Consider the following 26,530-nt stretch of genomic DNA (forward strand, 5'->3'; position numbering starts at 1 on the left):
CATCAATTACTGTCCTTCTCTGCTCTTCTCCTCCCTATACTCTGGGTCAAGGGTGATCTAGGCATCCCCCTTTCAATTGTATTCCTTCATCCAGTTATTCTATATACTACATAGAAGGGAGAGCATCCTAGGTTTATCCTTCATCTTCTGTCTTACTTCATTTAACGTACCTTCCAATTCCATCCATGTTTCAGGGAATTGCATGATTTCATTTTTCCTTACAGCTATGTAGTATTCCATTGTATATACCACATCTTTATGATTCACTTATCTTTCATTGGATGCCAGGTTGATTTTTCATCTTAGCTATTGTACTAAGTGTTGTGATTAATAATTGTGTGCATATATACTTTTGAATGATTTTTTTTTGTTCTGGGGGTAGAACAATTCCATTTTTGGGCAACTATTCCTACTATATTCAGATCTCTTCATATTGGTTTCCATAAGATATTGAACCAGATAGCATGCCCACAACATTAATTGAGGAACATATTTAGCCTTGATACACCAATGAAATACATATTAAATTCTCACCTCTGGTAATTATATCTATGTTTTCTCTGCAGTTATTATAGTTAAAGATTTTGATGGGAGGTTCATGGGCCAATACTCCCAGAGTCCTCATCTCTTGATGAGAGTTTATCTATAACCTTTGACTTGAATATCATTTTGATTGAATATTTACCAAACTTCATGCCAAACTGTCACATTTCCCCTTATATTTCAAATGTGATTCCACTTTCTTTATTCCTAAAATACTATTGTCAAAATTTATTTTTGCTTAATTTGGGGCCACACCTGGCAGTGCTTAGGGATTACTCTTGGCTCTGTACTTAGGAATCACTTCTAGTGGGACTTGGAAGGACTATATGCAGTACTGGGGAATCTAACTTGAGTTGACCTCATGCATAACAAATACTCTACCCACTCTATTTTCTCGCTGATCCCCATTGTCAAAAATTTTGATGACATTTCCTTTCTCTTCTAACTTGTTTTTATCTTTTGATTTTTCTGAATGTTCAAAGAAAAATTTTCCCTTTAAACCTATAATTTGAGTATACTTTTAACATTTTAACATTTGTCATTTTGAGTCAATTTTTTTTTTAATGAATGGGCTTCAAAAGGAGCAAGAGAGAGAGGGAAGAAAAGCACCTGCCATAGAGGCAGGTGGGGGGTGGGGTGATGGGAGGTAACCTGGAGGCACTGATGCTGGGAAGTGTATATGGTGTAGGGATGGATGTTGGAATACTATATGATTGAAATCTAATCATGAGCAGCTTTGTAAGGATCTAACTCACAGTGATTCAATAAAAAAGTAAAAAATAAATAAATACAAATGAATGGGCCTAAAATATAATTCTTAAAAACAATAATTTTAAATTATCATTTTATTTTAGGAAAGTTTTCTAAAATTTAGAATTGTAGATTTTATTATTCTAATTGGGCTGGAGCAATAGCACAGCAGGCAGGGCATTTGCCTTGCACGTGGCTGACCCGAGTTTGATTCCTCCATCCCTCTCGGAGAGCTTGGCAAGCTACTGAGAGTATCTCACCCACATGGCAGATACCCTGGCAAGCTAGCCGTGGCATATTCAATATGCCAAAAACAGTAACAACAAGTCTTACTTGGAGACGTTACTGGTGCCTGCTTGAGCAAATTGATGAACAATGGGATGACAGTGATACAGTGAATTACTTTCTTAGTGTTTTTTTTAAAGGGAATTGAATCATTTGTCCCTTATCACTTACTAGTTTATGCTTCACTTTCATTACTTTCACTCTGATCTTTAAACTTTAACCTTGATTTATGTTTAATTTTTAAATTTCCTTCATTTAATATCTATCTTCAAAGGCATTATTCACTTTTAATTTGTTTCTTTGAGCCAATCTTTTCTGAAGTGGGTATTTCTTTCATGGTTTATTCTCTAATTTCTACTGATTTTGAAATGTTTAAACTTCTAATTAATTGTTCTTTATATACAGCATCATTTTTTTTTGTTTGTTTTTGGGTCACACCCGGCGATGCACAGGGGTTACTCCTGGCTCTTCACTCAGGAATTACTCCTGGCGGTGCTCAGGGGACCATATGGGATGCTGGGATTAGAACCCGGGTCGGCCACGTGCAAGGCAAACGCCTTACCCGCTGTGCTATTGCTCCAGCCCCATATACAGCATCATTTTAAAATATTTTAAAGCTCAAGTTAAGATATTAATTTGTTGTTACTATTTCTGAGCATCTCATTTTAGCAACATATCTGGAAGGCTTATGTGGGCATAGCTGAGCCTGAGTCCAGAGCAGGACTTGCTCCTACCCTGGGGGTTCTGAGAGGATAGGGACACAGGACTGATAGATACAGTACTAGGAGAAGGACCAGGGCCAGTTCTGAGCCCCACATTGGGAGAGAAGGGCACAGAGGGAATGTTGGTAGGATGAGAGACTGTCCATGGGTTGTCCTCTCTCTGGGCATGATGGGACAAATCAGAGAGGGGAGTAGAGACATGGTATACTCATTGGCTTATTCATCCACATCCATAACAGACACTTGTAGCATTTATGGGATTGCAGAGCTGCTAAGGAACCAGGAACAGATGAAATGAAGCTGGACAATTTACCCATGCAGTGGAAGAACAGACACATCTGTGTAATACATTATATACTATATAATACAGCAATAGGGAAGGGCCACATCCAAACAAGGACACATCAGTCTGTGAGCAGAGTTGGGAGCTCAGGATCACTGACCAGGTCACTAGAGAGACAGTGGCATTAGCGTGGCAGGTACACCAGGCTGAGGGGCAGGTAATAGGGGAAAAGGAAGTCAATCCTGAGCCAATTGTGTGCAATGCCTAGTGCCCAGGGACAGGAAGGTGGGCAGACTTTGGGTCAGACCAGATCCAAGGGCTGAGAACACCCAGATATGGAGTTTGCGGTATGCTGGAGGTTTCTGGCAGGAAAGGCTCAGAATAACCTGAGAGAGGTGGGGCAGGATGAAGACTGTAAAGTGTGGACAGGCTGGTGTGAGTGTGATTGGAGGGTGAGTTTAGGGGAGGAGAAGCAGTAGCCCTGGGGGGTTGCAGGCTGGGGAGCAGAAACTCCTCAGTGTTTGAAGTGTGGCCAGGACTTAATGATGTTGTACAGAGCCTGCCCAGGAGATAAAGTGTTGATCAAATCACTCTGTCCCACAAGCAGATAGTTGGGAATCAGGTATCCTTTGAGCACTGCACATTGGATCAGGGACTGGGCAGCCTCCAGTGCTGCGGCATTGGGAGCAGCACCTGTAAAACACAATGGCCATCAGTCATTATTTTGGGGGCACCCTGTCTAGGGCAGGTACAACAGATACCCCTAATCCTCCCCCACTGAGCTAAACAACTGCACTATTGCCAACTTATACAGACTGACTGAAAGCATCTCAAGATTCCTCCGTGCCAGAGTTTTTCGTTTAATCAAGAGCAGAGCCTGGGATAAATATAGTTATTTGGGGATGTACAAAGCCTTTCTCCAACTCCAAAGTTTAGCTTGTGCCCCATCTCCTCCAGGCATACTTACGAGCACCTACAGATAGTTCTGGTCATCACAGAAACAGGAGACTATCCCTGGCACCTAGTGTATTTAAGTCAGAGATACTGCCAATCAGTTTGCAATGCAAAGGTCAGCCCATGAAAGGAACTATCTGAGCCACAGCTCAACAGGGCACAGACTGAGACTCCTTCAGTCACACGTTTCCTGACCCATGCATGCTCCAATCCCATCTCCATCAGGTCCCAGGGTCACCCTGCTCTTTCTCAGTGCCCATCTTAAGATCAGCCTGAAACAGAACCAGCAAAGTGGTTTCTTCTTCCTAGAGGTTCAAAATAAGGCCCTAAATAAGGCAAATAAACCCCGATGAAGAGTGAAGCACAATGGCATTGCTCAGAGTCCAGACCAGAGTCCCCATCCATGGCTTTAGCAATTAAGGTCAGAGATCCTGTGTTGTTGTGTTGGCAAAAATTCAGCAAGAAATAGTCACAGAGGACTTTGCCTAATTTTTTTTATTTGCTTGTTTTCTTTGGAACACACCCAGAGATACTCAGCTCACATTCCTGGCCCGTGTTCAGGGATTTTCCTGGTGGTTCCGGAGAATCGTATGTACTGCTGGGGTTGAACCAGTGTGTATCCTGTGCAAGGCCTTGACCCCTGTGCTATCTCTCTAAACCCCCATTTTCCCTTATCCAAAATGATCTTTGGGTATCAAGTCATGTAGTTGAGTGAAAAGTAAATAGATTTAGGATAAGTATTTTGTCTGATGGATCACTTCTGGTCACATTGCACTGATCTAATGTCATACTTTAACTGTGTGAATGTAGCACATGCAGCATCAAAATGATTCCTGAGTCAGACCCTCTAGAGTACCAGATAATGACCACCATTGTCCCAGCATCTACTTACCTGAGAAGGTGCCCATGAAGGCAATGCCCAAGGCAATGTCATTGTAGCCATCTGTGTGAAAGCCTTGGATGTTCCAGCCCACTCCTTCATAAATGGCACCATCCTGGCCCACAAGGAAGCTAAAGGACCATAAAGAGAAGCAGAAAGCAGGATGAAAAGGAGCCACTGAAGTGGTGCTTCATCCATTTGTTTTTGCATGCCTTTACCCATCAAATACTAATTAGATTGATTAGCACCAAGTTATAAAGTTGACAGTTCTTTCCAGTGCTGTGCAGGTAAATCAGCTATTACAGGGGTAAAGGAGGGTGGAAACCTTTTATGGAGGGAAGGACTTAGTAAGACCTTAGTAAGACCTTAGTAAGACCTGAGACCAGCAGTGCTCAGGTCTTACTCCTGGTTCTGTGCTCAGAGATCACTCCTGGTGGGCTCAGGGGACTACATGGAATGCTGGGGATCAAACCTATGTTGGCCACCTGCGAGGCCAGTACCTTGACCACTGTAGTACTATCTCTCCAGTCCCAGGATGCCCTGATTTATTTCATGATTTTTACTAATCTCTGTGGTGTAAAATTACCCTCAAAGTCAATTTCAATGTATCCACATTTAACAACAGGCTTTTGTAATCCCTAAATTTAGAATAATTCTTCCTCTGGATCCCATTTTATTCTAACTGCTGCCCTAGAGTAGCTCAAGTCTATAGAAAAAAATTGTAATAGCTTCAATCCTTCTACAGGACTCCCCCATACCTCACCAATGAAAATGCTTCACACAGGTGACTGGTAACCAACTTCCTCTTTACAGTCCCTGGCCTTACCTTACCTGAGTTCTCTGGACCTTCACTCTGCCAAACCCTCCTGCTTAATAAAATATTTTCTCTCTTCAGCTTCCATTTCCATTTCACTGCATTCTCCTAATTGTCTTCTCTGTTTATTTTCCCTCACATTTCCCTGTACCTCCTCTTCCTGAACATATGAGGTTCCTTAGAATGCAGCCCCAAGTTGTCTTCTTAGTCATCCCAGGACTAATAATTCAGTTGCCATAGAGAATGCTCAAAATCTACCCATGCATTACCTTTTTTCCCTTTCTGTCCACAAATCTACCCCATAGCTCACCTTATCTCCCTTTCTGTCTTCTTCCTGAACTTAGCATCTTGACGAGAGACACTATCAGCCTGTCCCCAGGTGCCCACTAACTCATGCATCAACCAGAGCTTGACAACTGTGTCTTCTAATTGCTCTCCCTGAAATGTCCTCATGAAGCCACTAACCCCAATGGCATCTGGAGTTCTTCCATTTTCCTCTGGGATGCAGCCATTCCCAACATCGCCACCCACCTCCTCTGGACTATTGCACAGATCTCAGGTTGACCTCACTGCCTTAGTTTGTCCTTTCCCCAGTCCATTTCATAAGCAAAGGCAGAGAAAGGTCACTAATATTAATTTTACATCAAATTCTTCTTTTCACCCCTTGGCATCAAACCCCTGATTTCTAGACTAGACTACAAGATTCTGATTCTGATTCTGATGAGATGTTAGGCAGTGTCTAACTCCAAACATGTTCCTGAGACCTTGAAAGCATCTCCAAAAATGTCTCCTCCTTTATTAGGTCAAAATATTTATTATTAAATAATTTCAGAATTCTTGGCATTAAAGATGGCCCAGAGCACTATCTGGCCTTTCTCTGCCTTCATACAGGAAAGATAATCTCTTCAAGGAGACTGACAGTTTGAAGATGTAGAGATCAGGGTAGCAAAGGGAGAATAAGCATCAAGTGTTGGTTGAACTGAGAGGTACAGCCTGATCCCTGGATGGGGGAGACCATGACACGAGGAAAGCAAAACTTTCAACTATGTCTGTTACCCATTTCACTAATTTGCCTACACCCTCTTCCTCTAATATCTACTTCTGACTCTTGGCTACATCACAGTCAAGAGATGACCGTTCAGAAGCATATGCATTTTTAGAACATTCTCCAGAGGAATGACAGCCCAGTACAGCATTCTGGCTGAGATCCATTTGGGACTTTGTGAGAAATCAGTGTGATCTCACAAAGATGCTACCCATAGGGTTAAGTAGTATCAGTCCCTCTGCCCTCCCTTTCAAAGCTTTAGCTTTTGCTCCTAGGGATTAAGCAGCCTGCTTGTCTCAGGTCCACTTACTTATAGGAAGTGTCACAGGTCCCGTATCTGTCCATTAAGAGGGACTGGATATCCTGAGCCAGCCGGCAGCACTCATCGGACATGTTGCAGGTTCTCCCGGCAGTTTGGATGATGATGGCATACTTGGCCGGGAGCACCAACTTGGGGCAGTCGGTCTCTCTGGCCCCCCAAGCAGATCGAGGAATGATGTTGGGGCACACTACGGTGAGGGCAGAAAAACAAGGACCTGAGGATTCATTTTTTCCCTTCTGGTTCCCTTTGAGAGGAATCTAGTGATCCTTGATCAGAAAAGCCAAACTCTCTGTGATACTTGGAAGTTACAGGTAAAGGGTGATTCTGGAAGAAGAACCCATTGGACTGATGATCTTACCTTTTTTGGGACTCATCTCCTGCTTTGGAGCCAGGCAGTTCTCGCCTTTCACAAGAAGTGGCTGATGGAATAAGGGTGACAGGTAACCTTTCAGAATAGCCCGGGAGATTAGGCCCTCCATGGCCAGCAGGGCTGCAGGGCTGGGACTGTGGCCTGGAGGAGGGAAGTCTGTATGAGATTTAATCTGGTTGAGTTCTAGGGGGTGTCTACACTTGCAGAGTGCATGCTGCAGGGACATGGGTAGGGAGCATGAACAGAGAAGGACAGAGGGTCTCCTTTCTCCCTGTGGGTCTGTCAATCCTGGGTCCCCCCAGGTCCTGTCTTGCCTCGGCCTTGTCACCTGTTTCATTCTGCCCAAGCAATTGTGTGCTGTTTCTAGCTATTCTGCAGGAAAGAGGGAGATGTCTGTCAGCCCCTGTACAGTTGCTGGGTTGGGGGTGGAGGGCAGGAAATAGGCTGATTCCCCCATGTCAGAAAGCCTAAAAGTAAAGGATCTACCTGAAAAGTTTCTAGTAGACCAGGGTGAGGACTTTCCCTGAAGACCTGACTAAAAGTCATATGATTGGTTCCTTAATATTCACCACCAACCTTGAGAGAGATTCTCAGACTGACTAACACAGTCACAAAGGGATTATTCTTCACAGAGGGATTGGAAAGGCTAAGAGATAAGGCGCACAAAGTCCCACAGCCTACAAGTGACCCCATTTGTGAGTGGTCATGGAAGAGAACAAGCTGCCAGGCAGAACAGGAATTCCTCCCATGGGCAGGAAATCCTCTGGTGCTGGAAAGGGAGAGTGTGACTTGGTGGTTTGACTCTATTCCAGAGACCTCTGTCACACACGTCACTTACCTCTCAGAAACTCAGGCTGCACCTGAGTAGAATAGCAGGACTGTTGCAAAGGTTATTGGAGTGAACAGTGATAAAGAGTAATGGGGCATAATTAAATGTTAGAGTAGAGGGAAGGGACTCCGGGGTTAGAAGTCTCAGAGTGGCTTCAAACACCTGTCTACAAAATCTCTGAGTAAGAGAGATGGAAGGAGGAGGTGCCTGGCATGGAATTTGGAACCCAAAGCTCGGAGCTCAGAGGTAGGCCTAGGTAGAGTCATTGACACAGAAAAACTGATGCCCAGTTCCTTCCAAAATGAGAAGTCGAGAACAAACCTTTAGGTACAGGACTGGACAGCCACTTCTGGACACTGTGATGAGGCCACAAGAGGTGCTTGCTAGGAAGGCTGAAGAAGAAAGCAAGGGTGCTGCAGAAAGGGTGGCAGAATGATGTTAGGGAGCCAAGGGAAAGAAGGAATCTAGGAAATGGTAGAGCAACAGGGAAGAATGAGAAGAGAGAAGACAGCAAGATGTGAGGGACGAGAGAACGCTGCTGAGCAGCAGTTGACGTGGCCGTAATTACCTTCCTTGGTGCCGAAGAAAGCAAAGCCCAGGGAGATGTTGTTGTAGCTCTGGGTGTGTGTGCCTTGGATGTTCCAGCCGACACCTTCATACACCCTGCCGTCATTTCCAACCAGGAAGCTGTGGAGCAGGGAAATCGGGTCTCAGGGGCAGCACTGCAGCTCAGCCCTGTGTGAGGACCCCTGGTCAGTTTCCAGCAGGACATAGGATAAGACGTGTCCACTCACTGAAATTTTCTCAGACTCATCTCAGACACTGGATACAGCGGGTCATTTATACATATCCTTGGTATAGGTCCGTTCTCTCCATCCCTGTTCAGATACTTGGCTTGATATAAAAATGACCCTGTAAACTGAGAAGAAGTGACCCTGACACAGACTCAGACACTCAACAGCCTTCTCCTTAGACATGGCTCTCCTCCTTCCTCCCAAACGCAGGATGCATGTGTCAGCTCCAATGAGCTGAGCCTGCGGGCTCTCTGCCAGGGAAACTGTCTTACAGAGACTTCCCAGGAAGGGGCAGCTCAGACAAGGCCATGGATGCAGGCATGATGGTTTATGAAGGGATCCCAGATGCCAGAGGAAGGAGTGAGATAAAAGGAAAAAACCAAACATATTATGTGGGATCGCATTGGGATTCAGCCCCCTCACTCCAGCAAAGCTGTGTACTTGGATCAAAGAATTGCCCTTGGGAAGGACTAGGTGCTGAGGAAATTAACCAAAAACTCCTGCCCTGAGGGGCCATCACTCTCCCCCACTTGGTCACAGAGATGTGGGTAAAAACCTGAAGCAGAAAAGCAGGAAGAAGCAACATCATTGTAAACGTCCTACCCAGGAACTGTCCTAAATGGATGAAAATCAGAGGTGGGCCAAGGGCATGAGGACCTGGCACCCATTAGGCACAGGAGAGTGACCGCTAGGTTAGGGCATGTTGGTTGCCTCACCAAGGCAAAAGCCTCCCCCCCACCCACAGCTTGGTGGGATACACAAGGACTAGAGAGTGTGAGCTGTCGCAGGCCTTGTGGCTTTGAGTGAATGGAGCCACCTACCTCCCCCAGCTACCACACAGGTCACACCTGCCCACTAACCACCCCTCTGTGGAGAGCAGATGCACTGGGGGTGTGTGAGTCCTTGGTCACCTGCCCGGCCCTGTGTGAGGTGGCCTGGGGGTGGGAGAGGCCGTCTAGGTATGACCCCATCTCCCTGCTTCCTTTCAGGAGACCTCAGGCTCAAGGGCCTCACAGAAAACTCCTGAAGATTTGGGGATTCATAAGGTCTTTTATTTATTTCGATTTTGGGCCATGCCCACTGGTGCTCAGGGCTTATTCTAGGAATCACTCCTGACAGGGCTTGGAGGACCATATGTGGTACCAGGGATTGAACCTGGGTCCTCTGTGTACAAGGCAAAAAACCCTACCCACTGTCTCCTGTATCTGGCTCATGGAGTCTTTTACAGAGTTTATTCATGCTGAACACGATACACCTACAGTTCAGGAGGAGAGAGAGAGAAGAGGTGGGTATCATGCCCTGGAACCCTGGGGGTTCCCCCCACCCCCCCTCCTTCCTCGCCTGGCCCTTGCTCACTTGTAGGCCACGCCACATCGGCTGTTGTTGCGCACGTGGTAAACCTGCAGCTCCCGCAGCCTCTGACTGCACGAGGCCTGGGTGTCGCACTCCAGCCCGGGGATGTGGTGCGTGACAAGAAAACGCACAGGTGTGGCCAGCGGGGTGCTGCAGTTCAGGGCATCCTCAGCCCAGTTCTCGCGATATACCATGTTGGAGATGTCTGTGGGGCAGTGGGCCATGGGGGTGGGTGAGGGTCATTCCTTGTCACATCACTGTCACAGAACCCTGACCTGACACTGGTCCTTCCTTTTGGGCTGTGTCTGCTCCATCCTGGTGGCATGGAGGAGCCCTGGGAGGAGACCCCAGGTAGTAGACAGCAGTTTCCACCTCCACAGAGGTCCTTCTCCAGAGAAGCCTCGATGCCTGGTTTCTCATGCCAGCATCACTGTGGCCGTGGAGTTCCCACCTTGAAGCTTCTTCCTTGCTCTGCTGCCATGCTAAACGTCTTTCTCACCTATTACTGCCAATCTAGGGAAGCGCCAAGCTACCTGCTCACCTCAGCACTCTGAAGTGAGACTGGATCCCCACCCAGTTCTGCTCTGCTGTGCTCACCAGCTGCTTCCTCTTGCTCTCTCCCTGCTCCCACCCAGACCATCTCAGTTTGGTACCCCCCTCTAGGTGGGCTTTGCAACTTCCCTTACAGTCTGAGGACAAGGACTGGACCTAGCCTCTGGCCAGAGGGTCCCATGGAGCCAAGGGTGCCTCTCCCCTGCCTGTTTCTATTCCCTGCTGCAGACTCCCAGCTTCTCCCCCCATTGCCTACGAACACAAAGTCTGAAACAATCTGTGTTGATGTGCTGGCATTATTCTCTGCATCTCAGTCCCACCCATCTGACTCAGAACATTTTGGACACAATTCTGGAGAATCTCTGGCAGTCCATGAGCTCCTCACCATTGAGAAGATGTTTGACATTTTCCCTGAACTCAGAGACGTTGCCAAGCAGGTCCTGAATCTCCTCTGACCTGTGTTTAGCTTGTGATTCAGCCCAGGAGGAAGCACCTGCAAGGAAACATCACAGTGAGTGTCTGGAGCCCTAGTGCCAGTCAGCACAGTGACACAGATTCAGGCCAGAAAGCACCCCTCACCCCCTTCTCAACGCTTGTGCACATACAGGACATCTCTATGGCAACTGGCACCACCTTCGAGAGCAGCGTGTGGCATGGTTTCTCCACACCAGCTCTGCGTATGGACCAGAAGGCAGGAAGAGGAAGGCGGTTTCCTTTCCTCTGAACATACAACCAACCAAGAAAAACAACCTGGAAACTTATAGTGGCACTTAACAACCACAATACCTCTGTGTGGGAAGCTGGAGCATCTGCGCAGATCTTAGCAGTTCCTTTGGAAGTGGTTGGCTATGGCCAGTGAGGGAGTCAGGGGTGGGCCCTTGTGCCAACTGACTTCCTTTCCCTTTTTTAATAAAAAAAGAAAGTTTCTTTCTCTGGCAAGTCAGAGGTGAAGCTGTGACTGACATCAAAACTCATGTGTTTATTTCTTCACAGATGTTAACTCATGAACTCTTCACCATCAGTTTAGGAAGTTATCACCTTAACTCAATTTTCAGATGAAAAGGTCAAACAGCTACATAACCTTCTTAAAGCTATCGCTAGAAGTACAAGGATTTAAAGGCCAGGTTTGAGCTCTTAAACATGAAGTTTTTGTTCCCCCTAAGGGAGAGTCAGCACCTAAAGAATTCCTAGAATGAGACTTTAGGATGAACCTTCTCAGTTACTCTCTGACCTAGCAAAGGAAAACTCACCCCAGGCTGAGAGAGCTGGCACAAGGAAGACCGGAAACCACAGCAGCATTTTCCGGAGGACAAGGGGAGCTGCAGCACGACCCTAGGAGAGACACCAGACATTGAGCCCAACTAAGCCCTTCCGAAGGGCACTCACCCTGCAGCTGCCCCCTGTGTACCTGCCAGGCAAACTGGAGGTCTCCACCTACACCACCTACAGCAAGTGCACATTGAATTGGCAAACACCTTATTCTGCTACCATGAACAACTCAGTTTTATTGTATACAGACTCAGAACCATCTTGGCCCTAATAAGATGGTTATTATCCCTGTGGTACAGGATTGCTGGCACAACTGTCCCTTTTTCTGCTACAAGATGACCTTAAGATTCAGCCACAGCAGGATCAAGAAATCCAAACATATGAAGGGCCCTCATGCAGCGGATGCTTTCCCAGTTAGGCTCTGTGTTGGGCTAGGGGAATAAGGGAGGGAGAGAGCCCCAGTCCCCGGGCAGAGGAAACCTCCTGATCATAACACTCAGGTAAGGCAGTCACCCACCGGGGAGGGAGAGAAGAAAAACTCACACGCATGTGCAGAGCTTCCTGCTGGTTCTGTGCTGTCCCAGCCCACAGCTCACTGGCTGCACTCTGGCCCCACCTCCTCTTCCAGCTGTGCTCCTGCTCTTGCTGAAAAGGCAGGGCTCTCCCTCCCCAGGAACAGGGGAGCTGATCCCTGACTCACAGAGGAGGAAAGAAAGTACAGTTCAATAACAGAGAGGAGGAGACAGACAGAGATCCGAGACACCAGGCACCAGCAGTTTCTGGTTTCTGTAGCCACCAGAGGATCTGGGTGAAACCAGACTCCGACTGAGAGCAGAGATCCGCCCAATAAATAATCTAGACGTCTCCGCCCCAGGAAAGTGCACAATTGCTCAATGTTCCCTCAGGTCCTTCCTTATCCCCATGCTTCCAGAGCCTCCTCATCCTGGGGAGTTCTGGTGGGAGTGTGGGTCATCTGTTGCAGGAGTGTATAGGCTATGTGGATCAAGGTCATTCACCAACACCCTACCCTCCTGGGTCCCTTTTACATGGTCACCAACAGCATATATGGAGGCAGAGTAGTATCAAGGAATCTTCAAGAAGGCAGCTGGCTATGCCAAATTCCTAAGTCTGACCCTGTAGTCAACCCACCCATCTTCTTCCCTGCTTCCACGCCTCCCCTGTCCATTTGGTGCAGATAGCCACTGCAGCAGGAAGCCAGCCTGGCCACGCCAGTACAAGGCCACGTGGCAGCCAGTACCTATCGCACACACAGCCAGCAACTCTTGACTCTTCACCAGGGGACACTGCAAGGTGTGTGCAGATGCTGTCTCTCTGGGGAACTGCAAGTCCCAGTGGGACTTGATGGTTTCCTGTGACTGCAGGACAAACCCTCAGTCAAGAAACTCAGTCCTCAGAATCACCCTCCCACACTGGATCCCCAGAAAAATCCCCTCCCAAGGGCCCCATGCCTGTGCATAGCTTCTACCACCCTCCACCTGCCCCCATAGAGCCCCTGGGATGCAGGCTGTGAAGAGGGGACCCAGGAAGCATATAGAGACTGGGGGTCACTGAGCCTATTATAGGACAAACTTGTGGGGGGACAGGCCTGGGGGCAGAGCTGAAGAAGAGCTGCAGCCAATCCAGACTTGCCTGTGTTTGCATGCTCTGCTCTCCCCTCCACAGTGACAGGAAGAGGGGGCTAGCTTCTGGGCATTGGCAGGGACTTGAGGGACCAAGGTGGGCTCTGTGGTGGCTGCCCAGGAGAGCAGAGGGAATACACAGATCCAGGCTTCTCCAGAGACCACCATCCCCGAGGTCTGGCAAGTCAGGGTGTGCAGCAGTGACACGGTTCTGTTTGGGGAGCAGGAGGGCCTCCCAGATGATGTGCAGGGAGGCGTGGGCCGATGGCCATGATCCTCCGCCACCCAGCCCACAGTCAGTGCTGGCCCCTGAGAATACAGCTTTGCTGAGACCCTGTAGTGCCGGGGACTACCCAGGCCATGCTAGTGATGCTCAGGAGACCATGTGGTGCCAGAGATCAAACCAGGGTTGGCACGTGCAAGGCACAAGCTTTAATCCCTGTAGGATTCCTATAGACCTTCTATTAAAAAAAATTAGCACCACCAAAGCTCATTTCTAGTGTAATTATTTCAGGAATGGAGGCAGGATATAGTGTGATTATTACCGAGACACATCTATATGCATGAACCCCCCCATCACTATTATTTATGGGATAAAGAAGCACAAGGCATGTTTCTGAGGTCTTAGCAATAGCATTTAACACAAACTACTGAGATTTAGACACACAATGCAGAAATTCTCTCAGGAGGTGTCTGAAACTACTGCAAGGTGGGTGGATATGAATCTTCTCCCAGACCAAAGAACTGTTTACCAACATCCATGCCAAGACTCCCTGTGTCGCCAATCCTCTTTACATGTCCCATACGCTTCCATTGCCTGGACCTACCTTCTCACATAGGGGAAACTTACTTGTCCTCACAGTCACATGCTGAGGTGGATGTCTGTATTGTTGAAGAGCAGTAGGAGAGAGGAAGAGGAGGCTGTGAGGGGCACTGCTCCCTGGTCCCAGGTCTGAACAGAACACTCTGAATTCCTCACCACCAGTCACCCCCCAACCCTCCATCCCTCAGCCTGATGTTTCTCTTCTGAGCTTGTCTTCGAGACTTTCTTCCAGCCTGGCTTCTTCAAAGACTCTCCAAGATTAGAATGGAGCCTCAGAGCCCCTCTTCCTCTCCAAGAACCATCCTAAGTTGTCCCGAGGACTTCCTCATCTCAGGAGGACAGCTTCTGGTTCTGTCTCTTCGTCAGTGCTTGGCATAGAAGGGCACGCTTAGAAAAGGAGCAGAGAGATGGGAGGATGGAGAAAAGCAGGGGGAACATGGTTTGCTTCCATGGTGTCTTAGCTTAAGCAGTGCTTCCTACGAGGGGTCCTGGGAAGCAAGGGTTGGCTCTGTGCAAGTGCCCTACGCTCCAGCCTATAGATGAAAAAAATTAATCACAGTGAGATACACAGTTACAACTTGTGAGGGATGCTGGGAACCAGGGGATTGCCAAGGGTTGGCTGTGGACAGGGCAAATGCACTACCCTCTGTACCATTGCTCCAGCACATAATTTTTAAAAAAAATTAAATCACAGTCCTTCTCTCCTGTGAGGGAGTATAACATGACACTCGCCACAATCATGCTTCTGGGCTTCAAGCCAGGCTGTTTCACTCAGGGTGCCCCAGAAGGGGATGGGGGAGAGCACTCCCCGCCGCAAGGGACCCAGCTCCGACTTGGGGACCCAGCTCTGACTGCCGAAAACATCCAGAATTCAACTGCCACCATGCTCACAGGTGCTTTCCAAATGCTCGGGACGAGCCTCACCCTGACTGAACCCATTGCTGGACCATGAGGCTGCATTTGCAGCTTCATGTCGCTTCATACCACACACCCTACCCATACTTCAAGAGTACTGCACCATATTTGATGGAGTTCAAAGTAGGATGCAATCAATCTTAGAGGGAAATTTTTTTTTTTACAGATAAATATATAAACGCACACAAGGCTCAACTTCTGAACAACATGTTAGTGATCTCTTATACAAGGGCTTACTGGTCCCTGGGTGGAATACAACAATCCGCACCCTCTTTCCTCTAAGGATACTTTTTGTAACGTTTTCAGTGGTTTTTCATAACAAACAATACAAAACATATTATTTTGGTTCTGCTTTAGGGCAGGGATTGGGGTTTGGGATGGAAACACCCAAAATACGATGGTGTGAAGGTGTAACGGTGGTGGGATTGGTGTTTAAGTATTAAATGTAAAGAAATATTGTGAACTACTTTATAAAATAATAAAATTATTAAGAAATCAAAGTGAGACACACAGTTACAAAGTTGTTCATGATTGGGGTTTAGTCATACAATGCTTTAATTTTTTCACTAGTGTACATTTCCCACCACCAATGTCCCCAGCTTCCCTCTTGCCACCTACCCTACCTTCTGCCTCTCTGTTAAACCCATAGATTTCTATTTGAAAAGTGTAAATTACTTATCTTTTAAAGTGTGTTCATATATAATGGGATTTTGATGCTATTTCAAATTAATTTATAATTATTTTAAATGCTTTAGATTTCTAACATGGTAAACATTTTCAGTTCTAACTCACATAAGCAAGCAGTCTGATTATTTTACAGCTTAAAAGGGTATTGAGAGCAAAGAAATGCCACCAGCTGTGGTGAGGAAGGGTGTCCACAAGGGGGCAGAAGTGTTCCCTTAAGATCCCAGAGCCCTCTCCTGGCCAGGAAGCTACCCAGGTCCCCGCCCATCACACCCTTGCACTCCTGTTGGTCTCTGCTATGCACATTCTCTTGTGCTACAAACATCTTAATTACAGGAAATAAAAATATTCTAAGCATAGGTTCCATCAAAACCAAGCCAGGCTATGTTATTGTTGCAAATGTTTATCAGACAGCTCTCTTATCTCAGGTTCTCATCTGGGGAGGAGTAAGCAAGAAGCCCTCTCTCAAGGAGTTACTCATCCAGAGAGAGTCAGACACAAAGGTTGTGACTGGAACACAAAACTGGCCCTGGCTGGGAAGCCCTGGATGCTTCCTGGGCTCCCTCTGGGGTAGAAGGAGTTGGTAGCTGGGGGATATGAAGACGTATGCCAGAAAGTTCTGGAAGGATCTGGAATCTTAGGGACATAATGAAGATGGAAAGGGGGGTTGAAATATACAGGAGAGGAGAAGGCCTGGAACCCAGATGTCAGGGAATGCCACCCTGAGCTGCAGGTTTGCCTTTTTGCAGGTGAATTCCCAGAAAGGCAGAGGGTGAGGAAGTGCCAGAACAGGTGGTCTCAGACCCATTGTGGGCTGAGGGACCCATTGTGGGCTGAGGGACCTGCCATGGACCGAGGGACCAGCTGTGAACAGCGGGGTCTGAGCAGCACAGCAGGGGCAGGGAGTGTGCTGCTGTCACAGGACTTATCACCCTGAGGCCTCTGGGTGGCCACGGGAGGCAAGAGTGTGGTAAGGCTGTGCCCAGCGGGTGAAACAATAGTCTAAGGTTACTGTGCCTGTTACCTGTCTTGACCAGTCATTCTGCTTCACAGACACACAGGGTGAGTCTAGGGTGTGTGTGTGGGGGGATAATGGGGTGGGGCAGGGCATGTCAGGGGCTCTGTGGCAGGAGACTGACTTCAGAAACCTTCATGGAAGAGAACCCAGGGATCTGATGACATAGGCAAAGGCTGTGTCCAGGAAGAAGGGCTGCAGGGAAGGAGAGACAGCCGCCTGGACCCAGGGGTCTTGCCTCTCTGCGGGCAGGGGCCTCACTGCATCGCTGGGGTGGGGGTAGGGTAGCAGGGAAAGGCATCAGCACGACTTGGTCACTGTGGAACCAGCAAGAATCCAATAGGAGCCATGACTTCAGAACTGATTGATCCAACCTTCTCACTTGAGAGACGGAAACTCTGGCGTGGAAACAATCCCCCAAAGCCACCCTAAAGTCTGAAAACCTCCTGCTAGGGCCTGGGTGTCAGACCCTGGACTGTGGCAAACTCTCAGGGCCCCTTAGGGGGAATGACACAGAGCCTGAGGACGAGTGAGGGTCTATTACTGCACCTAAGCTCAGCCCTGGCATCAAAGCAACAGCCCAATGTAGGAGGACCATGAAGGGACAGACACAGCCCATCCTGAGCCTGGCCTTGGGGGAAGAGGAAGCCAGGGGGTCCTGCTGGGGGTGCCTCCACCTTCTTGTGGGTTTGTTTGTGTCTTTACAACACAGCAGAGGAAAAATCCAGAGCCACTATCCAGAACGAGGAAAATGGAAAATTGTCCCTGATTTGGACTCAGAGCTCTGGGTCTCCCCAAGAACACCTTTCTCCCTCCCTTGTTTCTATGTCTGGCCTTGGCAAACAGTCTGGAGTCTGGTGGGGTTTGGGTGCTTGTTTTCTGGGGTGCAGAATAGCCTGTCTGGCTCAGATCTCACAATACAGCCCTGGCCTGACAGCCTGGACTCAAGCTCCCCCTGCCCTTCCTCCCCTGGCGCCCCCCACCCCCCCAATAGCCTTCTGAGCCAAGGGAAGAAATTGTTCAAATGCAGCTGCCCCAGTGCTGGCTTGTCTCTGCCCTGAAATGTGGTGACAGTCAGTAGTCAAGTGCTTGTGTCACACTGTGCATTTTTCCTTCCGTGCCCTTCTGCACACAGTGGTTCTCGTCAGTGTCAGAGCATCAGTGTCACAGTCCTTGTGTGCCTGCAAGCTCGGGGTTGAGATTCTGGGTTCAGAGCATTACTGATTTCCCCCCCCCCAACTGATGTGTACTGTCTCTGTCTGTGACATAGATCCTGTATTTAACTTATTTTACTGATACAGAAAGTGAGGCACAATGCCATCAAATAAATCATGCAAGATCACACAGTAGGTTTGAACTCCAAGGTATTTATTTATTATTTTTAGAGGTTCCAAGAATCGGCACTGGGATCTCACTGATACTACACCCCTGCTTAGCTATGTCCTGGCCATCCAGTCTGAACTCTTGTTGATTTTGGCCATCCCTGGGAGTGCTCAGGAATCACTCCTGGTGGGGCTTGGAGACCATGTAAGGTGCTGGGGATGGGACCAGTTGTCTGTGGGATGGAACCAGCACCTACTTGATGTACTAGTGCTCCAGCCTCCAGTCCAAATTCTTAATGACCTGCTGACAGGACAGTGGCTCACGTGTCTGGATCCAGGGAGCAGAAATTGTGTTTAATGAATGGGGTTGTCAAGGCTACCTTGTCACCTGAATTGTCTCTCATTCTTTGTAACCCACCTTGCTGGGCAGAGGTCAAAGGTGCCCTTTCTATCAGCCTTATTTTAGGGAGTCACCACACACAGCTAAAGGAATTAATTTGCATAATAGAACTGGACATTTATGGGGCCTGGAAGATCACACAGTGGTTAGGTTTCCTGTTTAGTGTGCACATGACCCAGGAACTATGTGGCCTCTGGAGAATCATCCACTTTGTCCACTGTCCCAGAGCATCAAGAATCATCAGGAGTGGCCTCTGAGCACCACTTTTGAGATGCCCTTCAAAAACATAGAAAAATAATTCTTCAGGTTCCAAGCAAAAAAGGAAAAAGGAAACTCTCTCTCTGTCTGCTCTTCTGAGTTTGTTTCCAGACAGTCAAAACTTAAATGTGATCACTGGTGATAAAATACACGTGATTTGAAACAACGTTATCAGCACTCAGAAGATGTATGTAAAACAATTAATATTTTCAAATAAAAAATATGTATGCAACAGTATGCAACATTACAAATTCATGCTTGGATAAAAATATTCCCCCAAATATCCTTACAGACCCTGGGATTCTATTGTAACAAGTACAAAGGATTCAGTGGAATGGTTTCAGACTTTACATGGCAGTTAACGTTTAGGAAATCTGCACAGGGAGTTTTGGCATTGTAGCCATGAAGAATATTTGCCACTATACTTTTGTAAAGCTAAAAATATACACAATAGATAGATATATGTTTATATTTACCACCGTACTTTTGAAATAGATACACCTATCTATGGTGTATATTTATAGCCTTTCAAAAATACATGCACAACTATTTATCGGTCTAAGCTGGCATTTTTTTTTTTACTTTTTGGGTCACACCCGGCGATGCACAGGGGTCACTCCTGGCTCATGCACTCAGGAATCACCCCTGGCGGTGCTCAGGGGACCATATGGGATGCTGGGATTCGAACCCGGGTCGGCCGCGTGCATAAGCTGGCATTTTTAATGTTGTTCACAAAAAGCTTATTAAGAGTACACTGAATGAAGATATATATAATAATTCAGATATATTCTCTTAACACGTATTAAAGATGCAAAAATTATTTCACTCCACTTTTTCTGAAGAATAAAAATTATTTTATTTTCAAATGTGGTCATATATGATGGGTTTGTTCATGCTATTTTAAGTATGAATTAATAAATATTTTATACATTTAAAATAATATTATAGCAAATATTATCAATTATGATACACATCTTCAAAAGTTCTGTGAGCTAACTTTTCCAAGTATGAAAGAGTATTGAGAACAAAAAATGTTGAGGCACAGATCAAAGAAATGCCACAGGCTGTGCTGAGGAAGATTGTCCACAAGGGGGCAAAGGCGCTCCTTAAAAATCTCAGAACCCAACGGGTAGGGCGTTTGCCTTGCATGCGGCTGACCCGCGTTCGATTCCCAGCATCCCATATGGTCCCCTGAGCACTGCCAGGAGTGATTCCTGAGTGCAGAGCCAGGAGCAACCCCTGTGCATCGCCAGGTGTGACCCAAAAAGCAAAAAAAAAAAAAAAAAAAAAAAAAAAATCCCAGAACCATCGCTTCTCAGCTTTTTGACTAAGAGGAAGGTTGCCCACAATGGGGCAGCAGTGTTCCCTTAAAATCCCCGGCCAGAAGCTACCCAGGTCCCCACCCATCACACCTACTTCTGTTGGTCTCTGCTATGCACATTCTCATGTGCTGCAAACATCTTAATTAGAGGAAATAAAAATATTCTAAGCATATGTTCCATCAAAATCAAGCCAGGCCTATATTTTTATTGCAAACGTGTAGCAGACAGCTCTCCTATCAAAAGTTTCCACCTGGGGAGGAGTAAGCAAGAAGCCCTCTCTCCAGGAGTTACTCTCCCGAGAGAGTAAGACACGAAGGTCGTGATTGGAACACAAAGCCTGGGCACTTCCTGGACTCCCTCAGGGGCAGAGGGAACTGGCAGCTGGGGAATATGGAGACATGTGCCAGGAAGTTTGTGTGGGCTGCCCTGTTGCAGGCTCCTGTCTGATCTGAAATCACATGGTCACAGTCCATGATTAACTTAGAGTCACCATTACAGACCAGCACTCATGTCTCATTGTTCATTTCCTTGCTGTGTGGCAGCTATGTGCAGTCACTCGGCCTGCGTTCATCAGAGATCCTGAGCCAGCTTCTTGCTCCATCCTGTGCAGTGTTCCTACCGGTGGGGGGAAGCCCAGCAGGGTGACAGGATGACAGTCAAGATCCTGGAGGCAGAGCTGAGGTTACACCCTGCCTGTCTACACCTGGAGACTGTCCAACACACACCAAACCTCGATGCTCATGCTCTTAGATTTGCTTGAAATGACCCGAACAGCCAAACGATCAGGAATTGTCACACAAAAATTCTGATTACCTGGACTGTCAGATGACTCAGCCCTCTCTTCCCTTCTCCTACCTGGCAGCCGGAGCCTGCAGCTTTGTCCCTGAGTAGGCTTCTTTGTATATTCTCATTTGCCATAGTCTCCACCTGTCTCCCGTGTCCCCAACTCCGATGAAACCACTTCAGCGGACACAGGCTCCCCTGCAGGTGGGGATGATAGTTTTTAGCTCACATGCCTGAGTTCCTGGGTGCATGAGTTCCTGGGTGCAGAAGATTTGGAACCCCTATTTACCAAAATCTTCAATCTACTTGTAACTGTCTCAGTCTGCAAGTCTGTTAATGTACTTTAATTAATTTAACCTACTTTACTAAAGTGATTAATCCAGTGAGGCTCAGAAAGGGGGAGTCAATTGCCACAGGGCTGGTCTCAGCTCTTCAGGTGAAGTGTGCTGGGGGCAAGGCAGCAGAGGGCGCTGTGGGTGCACACACAGAGCTGGCGCTTCCATTGCCTAGAACTGAGGCTGAGGGCCTGTAGAGCACAGGTGTGGGGCATCCTCTGCTTGCCCCTATCTGCACCTGGAAGCTGGTGATTTCCATGCAGTGGAGGGAACACCTGGTGAGGGACTGCACCTGAAATTTCTGGTCATGTCCTCCTAGGCTATGTCTGGTGCCGTCACTCACTGGGAGAGAGTTTGCTCATTGATTCGAGCATGCGTTCTGCCTTCACATGCCTTTGTCCCTGGCACAGTGTCGAGCACCTTCCTTAACACCCAGAAGTCTAAAGTGTGATTAGGGAAATGAGTGGGGGAATGACATGGTCCCCACTAATGACGACAAATGCACCAAGTCACTCTGCCATGGAGCATTACCACCTAAACACAGTAGGTGCTGAGCTGACACTGTGTAAGTGAGATGAAGGAGAATGATCACACGCCTTATTTACTCTTCCAGCTTGATGTGTACACTCTCTGTCTGCAAACTTAGGTTTTGTTATTAATCTTTTTTCACTAAAACAGAAAGTAAGGTACAGGGAGGTTAAATAATTTGCATAAGATCCCCAGCTGGTCTAAACTATTTTTATTTTTTGGTGCTGGGGATCAAACCTTGTACTTCTGGCACGTGAGGAAAGTGCTGTGCCACTGAGCTACCTCCCTGGCCTCCTGGTGTAAGGTTGTTTTGTTTGTTTGTTTTGTTTTGGATTCACACCTGGTGGTGCTCAGTGCTTACTCCTGGCGCTGCTCAGGTGGTGGGAGGGAATCACTCCTGGTGGTGCAGGGGACTAAAAGGGGTGACATGAATCAAAACCAGGTTAGCCATATGCAAGACAAATGCCCTATCTGCTATACTATCTCTCTAGATGCAGGCCTGAACATTTCTTTTTTAAAATTGAATCACTGTGATAGACCATTACAAAACCGTTCATGATTGGGATTCAGCCATTCAGTGTTCCAACACCTATTCCCTCCACCAGTGTACATTTCCCACCACCAATGATCCAGTTTCCCTACCAAATGGTAGGCCACCTCCTACCATTTTCTTTGCCCTCCTCTCCCTCTGCATTCTGACTCTGTGCAGGTAGTGCTCCCCCTTTTGTGCATTATGGTTTGCATTATGGTGTGCGCTGGGCTAACCTGCCACCCTCCGATGTACTCCAGATTATTAACCCAGGCCTGAAGTTTTAACCAGTTTCACATCTGATATTTTCAGTTCCAAGCTGTGGGTGACTTGGGAGCTGTAAGAGATCTGAGAGGGACTATCATGACTCGGAAGAGGCCGGGCAGTGGGGGAAACCTTCAGGGAGAGACTGGGCCACAGGACTGTGGGGTGGAAGAGAAGCATCCTCCTTGAAGGTGAGAAGAGGCTGAACAGGTCACGGTAAGGTGACCTCCGCAGGACTTCACTTGGGGCTTCTGGGTCAAGGAGCAGGAGTCTGCAGGGACATCACACGGCTTGTTCTTGAAGGTGAGGGTGTCTCCTGGGCTTGTCCTGGGTTCTGTGCTAGGGAGCATGTGAGCAGGAGTCAGGGATGCCTGCAAAGTCTAACATCAAGTATCCTTGAAAATAAAGCATGCAAATAAGCTGAAAGCAGTGGAGGAAGGGATGGAGCAATTGTGGGAAGGAAGAGAGGAATTCCAAGTGAGAAAGTAGAGTGGGCTTCCTAGAGAAGCTGGCCTCTGATGGAGCCAGGAGGTTGCCAGGGTACTCATGGGGTAAGAGCACCAAAAACACAGTTTTGGGGATACACGGAACAGGTCTGGCTTTTGGGAGTCACTTCCAGGATGTGCTGTGTTCAGGAGTCTTCCTGAGGAGGTGAGGGAGTGAGGCCGAGTAGGTCACTCCGCAGAGAGCTGCAGCAAAGAGCTTCCTCCAGCCTGTGTGAGCTGTGACTTGGCGGGGAGCAGGCTGCCCCAGGGAGAAGCTGGGTGCCTGCAGACAGGCCTCTGAGGACCTCATGCCTCTCTGGGCCTCAGTGCTCACGGGCACCTAGGGGTGATCTCCTGGGAGGGTCCGTGTCACCTGGACTCAAATCCTAGCCCCAGCAGACTCTGGCCATCGCTGGCACCAACAGGCCTGACACATCTCCTGGGCATCAGGGTCCTCAGGCCCTGCTCCAGGGGTGCCTTCACCCTCTCCCCCCACCCTCAAAGGCAGGGTTGGGTGTGGGGGGAGCAGGAAGTGGACCTGTCTTGGAGGGCAGGGAGAGGGGAAGGGAACTAACCTACCAGCTTCCTCAAGAACTAGCTGCAGGGCCTGGGCTGGGCATTTCATAAAAGAGCCAGAAGTGCTCTGTGAACACTTCCTGTCCCACTCCCACCCCCTTCCTGGCAGCGCCAGCCCAGCTCCCATTGCCACACTGCTCTCTGTGAGGCAATATTCAGATGGGCTGTCTATAAATGCTGGGCCTGCAGCACCATGGCCATCCCTCTGTGTAGCTCCTTGGTTTGGGTAAGTGAGCTGCTACCTTGCCCAGGCTGGAGCCGGCCTGCGCCTCTTTCTTCTCTCCCTCACTTTCCTCGCCTAACTCAGCATCCTTTCATAACTCATCCTGACTCATCCACACGTTCCACTTCCCACCTCAGGTCCTACTGGGGTCTCCCGTCTCAGACGTTCTTCTGCCTGTTGTCACTCTCCAAATATTTCAAAAACTGTTTCTGACTTGCGTGTGGTGCATCAGGCACTGGCCTTTTATTCCACACCTCCCCTGCATGGCAGCTGGCATCCCTGAGAAGGGGCCGTGGCTGTGTGAGGGTCTTTCCTTGTGCCATGAGACTGACCCCAGCTTCTCTGCTGCTCAGACAGGTGCACGGAGAGAGCAGTCGGCATGGCATCGCGGATGGAGGCCAGCATAGAGAACATTATCAACACCTTCCATCAGTACTCCACCAGGCTGAAGCACCCGGACACCCTGAACTACGCTGAGTTCAAAGACCTGGTCAAAAAGGAGCTGCCGAACTTCCTCAAGGTGAGGCACAGTTTCTTACACAGACCCAGCCGTGCAGTTCGCTCTATTTGAAGAGGGGCTGCAGCTTACAACGGTCAAGGAGAAGACTCTAGATGCTCTGACCTGGCCCTGGGGGTCCCACCCAATCCCTCTTTCTGTCATGGAAAATGCAGGAGAGAGGAAAGCATGGGGGTGGGTGGTGAGCCAGGCAGCTGAAACTTGAGTAGGGTGGGGTCCCCTTCTCCCTCTCCTGGGTCTTCCAGCCCCTCACAGCTTTCCTGGCTTCCTCAGACCCCTCCTCCAAGATTCTGTGGTCCCTAGGGCGGGCACACTACATGGTCTTCTCTCTGGATCACCACCACCCTGTGTTCCAGAGGGCCCCCCCCATGCTCCGAGTGTCACTCTTCAGCAACCTTCCAGGAAGGGAGAGGCAGGGTCAGGGAAGGGCTCCACTGGGAATTAGTGTTTCCTCTCTTGAGCTCCCAAGTTTCATCACCTGTAAAAACTCGGTGCCCTTTCTAAGAGCTTTCCCCTCCCACCTGCCTCCCGTCTCCCAGGAAGAGGCCGAGCACTCAGGGGGCAGGACTCCTGCCCCTTCCTAGTTGCATGACCTCGTGCAAGGCTCTGGCCTCGGTTCTTTCCTGTAAAGTGGAGAGAGCCAGAGCTCTGAGCTGCACTTGGAATCAGGCAGAAGGTGAGACGGGGCTGAGGGACACGCGCTCAGTGCCTGCCGCGGGCTGCACATGCAGTCCAGGGTCATTTCTATCTTTGAATTGAGGTTCAGAGGTCAGGGCTCTTCTGCCCTTGCTGGCTGGGCTTGGGCTGCAGCGCGCCCTGACTGTCTTCTGTCCCCTGCCTGCAGCAAAAGAACAGGGACGAGGCCGCCCTCAAAGACATCATGGAGGACCTGGATACGAATGCAGACAAGCAGCTGAGCTTCGAGGAGTTCACCATGTTGGTGGCAAAGTTGGTTGTCGCCTCCCATGAGGAGATGCACAAGAACACTCCCAAAGGGCCTGGCCACAGCCATGGGCCGGGGCTCGGGGAGGCGCGTCAAGGCCATGGACGTGGCCATTGCCACTAATCAGGAACCAGCCCACGGCCCTGCTCAACTGAGGCTCCAGGACCACCTACCACGTGCCTGAGTTACGGGCTGAGGGGTCAAGTGATGGGGGCCAAAATAAAATCTCCTCCAAGTCAGTTCCCTGTGTCCTTCTTCATCTCCTTCCCAGCTTGTCCTCTCTGGGGCCTGGACAACCCTTGGCTGTGCCCCTTCATTCAGAAACCACACAGTGAGAAACCATGGCTCCCTCCCTGTCCATGACCTGTCCTCTGCCTCTGATTCAGGGCTCGAGTACTTTCCTTGAGCCTGTCATATCAGCCCTTGTCACCATATTATGCAAGTAGGGAGGTGATTCCTTCTCCTGGGTGTGCCCAGCTCTGCCTCAGTCAAATCTTATTCCTTTAGAGGACCTAGAAAGATAGGGAGTGTGGGAGGAGGCACAGGGTTTGGACAGTGGAAACAAGGACAGCTTGGGGGTTAAGTACCCACCAACTTCATCTGGGCCCATGAGAGCAGGGGCGAGTCTGAACAGACCTGAGATTCTCCCATGGGCCCTGAGGAAGGGTGCATATGGGCAAAGCTGGGAGCGCAGCCCAGGCCCCACTGCCTGCAGGGCGCCTGAGGCAGGTACCTTTGCTGCAAGTGGGGGCAGCTCCCCTTCAGCTCAGACGCTGAGGCTGGACTGCAGAGGGTCTCTGAAGAGGAAGTGCTTGAGACTGAGCCTCCTTTGGGGCCAAACTAAGCTTTCTGGGGGTTCTGAGGTTCTTCCAGACCCCGGCACTGCTGCCAGGCTCTGCAGAACCCACTGTCCAGCCGGCCTCCTAGGAATGCCTGCTTCCCACTCACAGAGGTGTCTAGTGCCCCTTGCTTGCAACAGACACACCATAGTGATTTCTGTGCATCTGTCCCTCCGTCCAGTCTGAGGGTGTCACCATCAAATCCCTTTCCAAGGTTATACCAGACGGAGGTCTTCTCAAGCCGCAGCCCAGGGTAGATGCATTGGCACTGCCCAATATTTCCAGCAGACAGAGGATCTGTCTTCATGGGGATTTGCAAGAGCGGGGGAAAAAGAGCCCTAACTTCTTCCCCCAGTTACTAATG

The 26,530-nt window shown here is 48.7% G+C and overlaps 2 protein-coding genes across 2 annotated transcripts; one reads left to right on the plus strand and one right to left on the minus strand.

Annotated features, from left to right (window-relative positions):
- Positions 1-3,097: 3,097 nt before the first annotated feature.
- LOC101539384 (peptidoglycan recognition protein 4) lies at positions 3,098-11,848 on the minus strand. Its single transcript, XM_055139919.1, has 9 exons — positions 11,747-11,848; positions 11,102-11,216; positions 10,882-10,989; positions 9,948-10,149; positions 8,366-8,484; positions 6,957-7,109; positions 6,587-6,785; positions 4,430-4,548; positions 3,098-3,276 (listed from the first exon to the last, which is right to left on the minus strand). The coding sequence occupies exons 1-9, from the start codon at positions 11,846-11,848 to the stop codon at positions 3,098-3,100; spliced, it is 1,296 nt and encodes a 431-aa protein (XP_054995894.1).
- Positions 11,849-24,225: 12,377 nt separating this feature from the next.
- S100A9 (S100 calcium binding protein A9) lies at positions 24,226-25,547 on the plus strand. Its single transcript, XM_004620037.2, has 2 exons — positions 24,226-24,387; positions 25,229-25,547. Exons 1-2 carry the CDS (start codon positions 24,247-24,249, stop codon positions 25,448-25,450), a joined length of 363 nt encoding a protein of 120 aa, XP_004620094.1. The 5' UTR covers positions 24,226-24,246; the 3' UTR covers positions 25,451-25,547.
- Positions 25,548-26,530: the final 983 nt, after the last annotated feature.

This window comes from Sorex araneus, chromosome 5 (assembly GCF_027595985.1).
Source record: "Sorex araneus isolate mSorAra2 chromosome 5, mSorAra2.pri, whole genome shotgun sequence".
Classification (NCBI taxonomy): domain Eukaryota; kingdom Metazoa; phylum Chordata; class Mammalia; order Eulipotyphla; family Soricidae; genus Sorex; species Sorex araneus.